Source organism: Vicia villosa, linkage group LG3 (genome assembly GCF_029867415.1).
Source record: "Vicia villosa cultivar HV-30 ecotype Madison, WI linkage group LG3, Vvil1.0, whole genome shotgun sequence".
Taxonomy (NCBI): Eukaryota; Viridiplantae; Streptophyta; class Magnoliopsida; order Fabales; family Fabaceae; genus Vicia; species Vicia villosa.
Genome location: NC_081182.1, coordinates 133,440,839 through 133,446,714, shown reverse-complemented (window position 1 = coordinate 133,446,714; position 5,876 = coordinate 133,440,839). Strand labels below are relative to the sequence as shown.

The following is a 5,876-nucleotide window of genomic DNA, read 5'->3' as shown; positions in this document are numbered from 1 at the left end:
AACCGCAAAGGAAAACCGCGGCCTTATAATTTTCACTTCAAACTCTAGCCCAACCCTAAAAAAATATATCCCTCCAAAATTTCCAAATTTTTTTTGGTTTCCCTCTCATAATTAATTTCTTTTATAATTTTTTTAGATTAAAAAAGTAAAAGAAAAATTGAAAAGATAAATACACAAACCCTAAAATCAATCAAGCTCTCTCTTCTTTCTCTTTCCCAAACACACGGTGCCGCTCCTTCTCCTCCAGCCTCCTCTCGGTGTTTTTCCCTCATTCGCCTTGTTGCTAATCGTGGTGGTTCTAGCCGAAGTCTCTGTCGAATTTCTTCTGCGCTTTACACATGCCGGTGAAACGACGACGTACGCTGGCGTCATGAACGAGCGACGAACACCGAACACCGATTTACACCGATTCAACCGATTTGAGTTTCAAAAAACTGTTTCTTTCACGAACTGATTCTTGTGTTTGTTTTTCAGGAACTGAAAGCTAGTTGGAGACTTGCTTTCGCGACAGTTATTGGTTTTCTAGGATCTGCGTTTGGAACTGTTGGTGGTGTTGGTGGTGGTGGCATTTTTGTTCCTATGCTTACTCTTATTATCGGTTTCGATACAAAGTCTTCTGCAGCTCTTTCCAAATGTAAGAATTCAAACCATATCATTGTCCATTTTTAATGATTTGTTTTGTTTATGAAGTTGATGAAGATGAAGTTGTTTATGTAAGTTGTTGTTGTGTTTAAGGTATGATAATGGGAGCATCGACTTCGTCTGTGTTTTATAACCTAAGAGTTCGTCATCCAACGAAAGATGTTCTGATAATGGATTATCATTTAGCTCTTCTTTTTCAACCTATGCTTATGCTTGGTATCACTGTTGGTGTTGCCCTTAGTGTTGTTTTTCCTTACTGGCTCATCACTATCCTTATCATTATTCTCTTCATAGGTAGGTTTTCTTTTTCTTGCTTTCATTTAATCACTTTTTTAGTTTAAGTTCTAAAAATTTAAATATTGACTGTTTTCTCCTTACAGGTATGATAATGACAACAATTCCATTAGTACAATTTGTCACTAAACTTATCATTGAATGGTGTTAAGTTTAGCTTAAGTGTCCTCAACCGGGCTATTACGTTGCAGCCAAGGAAGCATCTGAAACCATGATGTCACGAGCTAAGTCGCCTCAAGCTTATCATGATGAGTTTTTCTTTGTTTTAGTTTCCTAATGAAAGAGACTGCACATGAAATGGCAGTTGCAGCACGTAATAGTTCTAGACGTCTTCAGGTAAAAACAGTTATATAATGAGAAAACATGTAAATTGTTCTTGCATATATTAGCTCTTAAGTCCATTAAAGTTTAAAATATTATCACATTCACCTTCATGGAAAACTATAGGGGTAAAAAATGAGCTTGGTGACTCATTGTATTTTTCTAATTACAAGTTTAGTAATGATAACTTTTTAAGGACTAATATAGAAATTTTACAATGACCTTGTTTACATGCTTTCTTTCCAACACAGTGATCTGATGTAGGATGGTCATTTGAATTATATTGATATTTTTGGCTTTCAGGCCCTAAAATATGAAGAAAGGAGAGAAATATTGCTGGCCGTGGCCGATGCATTGGAGAAAAACAAAAAGTTGATAAGGTTAGAGAATGATGCTGATATTGATGATGCGTCGGAAGTCGGATATGAAAAGTCTCTGATATCACGTCTAACCTTGAAGCCTGAGAAGGCAAGAGCTTAATTTGGTTGCATATACTGGAGTAAAAATTAAAGGATACAACACCCAGATTTTGACTATTCCCTTTGTCTAACACTGATTCCTCACAATCCAAAACACGATTTTTAATAAATGTGAGCATGTGTTTTATCTGAACTTTGATTTTGTACTTAACAGATCTCTAGTCTTGTAAAGTCTGTGCACATGCTGGCAGATATGGAAGAACCAATTGGCCATATTTTGAAGAGAATTGAGGTCAGATCAAAACCCCTTTTCATTCATTTGAAGGATGCTATTATCCTCCAAACTCAAATATTTATTGGTCTAGATCCTTTAAATAATACGAGCCGAGCTAGGTTGACTCATAAAGGGGCAAAAATTTTTCCGTGTGTATTTTTATATCCACAAAACTTGAATCCCAAACCTTATGTAAGAATAACATAGCTTCTTGCCACTTGGATAAAAAAATGTTTATCTTTCTAGTATTTGATTAAATGAAAAATTCTGAAATGGATTTTGTAACTTATGTTCACTAATCTTGAACTAAGATAAACAATTAGTGACAGATTTTGACAAAAAATAAGTTTAATCATTTAGACAGTTCTGATTGCTATTATACGTGTTCAGCTAGTAGATGACCTCGTCTTGGAGAAAATATTGTGTCCTCTTGGTGTCCTCCTGGTAATATTCGAGTCTCAACCTGATGCTCTTGTTCAGGTATATAAGGCACCTTGTCTTATGCATCTTCTATTTTCAAAAATTTCTTCGCATGATAAATATAAGAACTTTCTAGTATAAGTTGATTATTGTTTCATTACATCATCATGTTTCAATATATCCTTTTTGTTCATGCAATATTTCCTTTTAGTGATATTGGATATTGTTGCTTAAGTTGTTTGTTTATATGAATTCAAGAAACCTACTTCTCTACCAAGCCGTGCTCGAATGAAGTGCTGTAGGTATCAAAATGTTCGTTTCAGTGGTATCGCCTCTCATCTGAAAATATAGCACGTCTCGGCATAAAAGATATATGCATATCATCTTTATTTATCAGGTGCCGACAAATCAATGTATGCTCCTAACCCCCTTGATGTTGGGAGAATGTTACAAGTGGACATGGTATCCAATGGCAAGAAACTCACTTGGTGTTAGATTTTGATGTTAATAAACCTTCGGTCCTCAATTTGTATACGATCAATCTTATCTTATGTTTGCTAAACTAATAGTTAATAGTTTGGTGTTAGATTTTGACTTGTTTTTGTACTAGTTTGCTGACCTCATGTTTGTGATTATGCAGTGTGTTTGCTTCATATTTATAGCAACAATTATTAGCATGTTTGTCAACTAGAGAGTGGGTTTGGTGGCATTGGCTAGGATGCTCTGCCAATTCATAGGTGGTCTCATTCAAGCCAAGTATGCCAAAGGATTTTTAGGCAACTACTCTGCTATAGCATCATTCAGACCTTGTCGCTTTTGCATCTGATTCGACAACCAACATAAGGACTATAGCATCATTTTGTCACTGTTCTTGACAATTTTAGTTTTCTTGAAATTGAATATTGACTTCTGATATGCATGTAATGTATATAAATTATGATATGCATGTAATGTATATAGATAAGACACTAATGTTTTATGGTTTAGGAATGGTTTGAATTGAAGGGGTGGTTGCATGAAATTTAAGAAAGAGTATTGCAAAGCATCTTAATTTGATGATTTAATATAATTTTGACACAGGAAATGATTCTTATATAAAGAACATTAGCTTTCTTCAAATAATGGCCTACATATATATATATATATATATATATATATATATATATATATAATGATACAGAAATAAACCGTGGCAAGATTAATGGTTTATAATGCATAAAATATAACCACGGTTTTAAATCTGTGGTCATAACCAAACTATGGCTATACCTTGAACCAAAACTGAATGCTAAACGTTAAATTAAAACCGTGGTTTTACCATATGGCCACAGTTCTGTAATCATGGCAAATATAAACCGCGGCCTTAATCAAACTACTTAAACCGTGGCCTATAAAAGCCACGGATGTCAAAAAAACATGGTATATACCAAAAAACCGTGGACTATACTTTAGGCTACACCCACATAACCCACAGTTGGATTTTTGTGGCTAAACCGTGGCCTCAGTGTTACGCCATGATTATTTTACATATAGCCTCGGTTTCTTGGCCGTGGCAGGAGACCGTTTTTTGTAGTGATTATAAAACTCAACAGATGGTGAATTCTCGTATGGTTGCCACACAAAACCATTTCGAAAATCCTGCACAATCCAAGTCCTTTTCAAGTGTTTATTTTTTAATACTTTAACTCCACCGGATGTAACCACCATTGATAAACCATGTCCTATTTTATAAGGGCGTGGATTAAGAGCAAGAAACCTCTCTAAAGCTCGTATTTAAACCCATTGAAAAGGAGACCAAATAGTAACTTTGAAACTTTTCATGCCTGTAGTTGCGTATTTTGTAATGATGTTCTTTAGCAAACTCAAATCCATAAAAATACTAGCTAAATAGCATGTGCAAGAGATATTCTATTTCCATGGGCTAAATGTATTGTAATAGGAATAACACTTTTACAAATAGTGTCAAAAGAATCTGCAGGAAAAACAAACCTTGACAACTGTAACTCGGTTTTTTTTAGGCGAACTGACTCCTTGCTCTTTCTCTTTTTTTAATTATTTTTTATTTTTTTTGCAAGAGTCGCCACCGACTTTTATTTTATCCAAATATATTAGGAAAGGCATAAAAGAACAGAAAAAGACCTTTTGACAGATTTTGGGTTCGGGGGGTTGGTTATACAAAGGGAAGGTTTTAAGCACCCTTTGTATCCATGGTTATCCATGGGCTCTTAATTTTGCTTAGATCACTTTTTCTCTTGTTTGATTTTTGAAATAAGCTCGGCAAGACATTAAGCCTTGTGCCTACATACCTCCTCGGTGCAATGGAGAAGTCAGAGCTAATGTAGTTCCGCTTAAAAGGGAAAACGGTTTAAAAAAACGAATAAACACTTTATCATCGTCGGAGAGAAATACTCGGCCATTGATCTTGAGCATGAGAACAAATTAGTTCTTTGCATCGCTAATGAAAGAAGGGCTCCAACTCGGATAAAATCAACGAGTATGCCACTAGCTCTCTCACGCAGAAAAGATCTCATTATATCAATCAATTTCAAAATCGTGGGGTATCGCAACTCACTACAACAATTAATCGTGTCTAAACTTTTGCAGAAAAGCCACTAAGGGCAAAAGACATTTTTAAGAAAGGTTTTAAAAAGAGGTTTTACAAACATAAGAAGATTTTGGAAAAAAAAGGAAGAAGATTTTGAAAATATAAGAAGTGGAGGAGATGAAGAGGCTAACCTAGTGCATAAAATAAAAGTTTAAGGAGGGAATGATCTGACCAAAATAAGAAACCAACAGTTGACCGACGCATTACCACTTGGGGATCCAGATGAACTTATTATCTTTAGCACCACTTTGCATTAAGCACATTAAAATTTTGATGAAAATCGGGCAGAGTAACGGCTATTTTTGGGTAAAATCCTTATCTCAATGCCTTGGAATTAACCATCAAGGACTTTCAAGGAAATACCTGCATACGCAAACAGACAACAATCCAATGCCAGACAGAACAACCACAGAGTAATAACAGAATAAGGGTCCAGAGGCACTAAGTCCATAAGTCCGAATCTCCAAAATGCTAGGGATAGTAACCAGTAGTCCAAGAGAGAACCTTAAGCGTTTTTTTCTAGATTTTTGTTGTTTATTAGTGTTTTAGCATAAAAGTAAAGTATGGTCCAAGTGGACAAAAAGAAAATAGCGGAAACATAAACATAGCGTCCAAATGGACAAAGAAAAAATAGCGGAAACATAAATAATATGTCCAAATGGACAAAGAGAAAATAGCAGAAATATAAATAATATGTCCAAATGGACAAAGAAAAAATAACAGAAACATAAATAATATGTCCAAATGGACAAAGAAAAAATGACAGAAACATAAATAATATGTCCAAATGGACAAAGAAAAAATAACAGAAATATAAATAATATGTCCAAGTGGACAAAGAAAAAATAACAGAAATATAAATAATATGTCCAAATGGACAAAGAAAAAATAACAGAAATAT

General features: G+C 34.6%; 1 protein-coding gene across 5 annotated transcripts; it reads left to right on the top strand.

The window, feature by feature from the left end:
* Positions 1 to 206: 206 nt before the first annotated feature.
* LOC131656687 (delta-1-pyrroline-5-carboxylate synthase-like) lies at positions 207 to 3,445 on the top strand. 5 transcript variants are annotated; one of them, XM_058926332.1, is made up of 8 exons: positions 216 to 357; positions 475 to 634; positions 736 to 936; positions 1,023 to 1,272; positions 1,561 to 1,725; positions 1,891 to 1,968; positions 2,341 to 2,430; positions 3,011 to 3,445. In XM_058926332.1, the coding sequence occupies exons 4-8, from the start codon at positions 1,213 to 1,215 to the stop codon at positions 3,059 to 3,061; spliced, it is 444 nt and encodes a 147-aa protein (XP_058782315.1). In that variant the 5' UTR covers positions 216 to 357; positions 475 to 634; positions 736 to 936; positions 1,023 to 1,212; the 3' UTR covers positions 3,062 to 3,445. The 5 variants fall into 5 exon arrangements, with proteins under 5 accessions (XP_058782316.1, XP_058782314.1, XP_058782313.1 ...); XM_058926333.1 differs by having other exon boundaries at positions 207 to 634; positions 1,206 to 1,272; XM_058926331.1 differs by having other exon boundaries at positions 207 to 634; positions 1,128 to 1,272.
* Positions 3,446 to 5,876: the final 2,431 nt, after the last annotated feature.

Bases quoted from the DNA above. Each gene is read 5' to 3' on its own strand.
- LOC131656687 (XM_058926334.1), top strand. From the start codon at position 1,213: ATGAAAGAGACTGCACATGAAATGGCAGTTGCAGCACGTAATAGTTCT. The intron at 1,273-1,560 runs GTAAAAACAGTT...TTTGGCTTTCAG, and splicing joins ATAGTTCTAGACGTCTTCAG to GCCCTAAAATATGAAGAAAG. The intron at 1,969-2,340 runs GTCAGATCAAAA...ATACGTGTTCAG, and splicing joins ATATTTTGAAGAGAATTGAG to CTAGTAGATGACCTCGTCTT.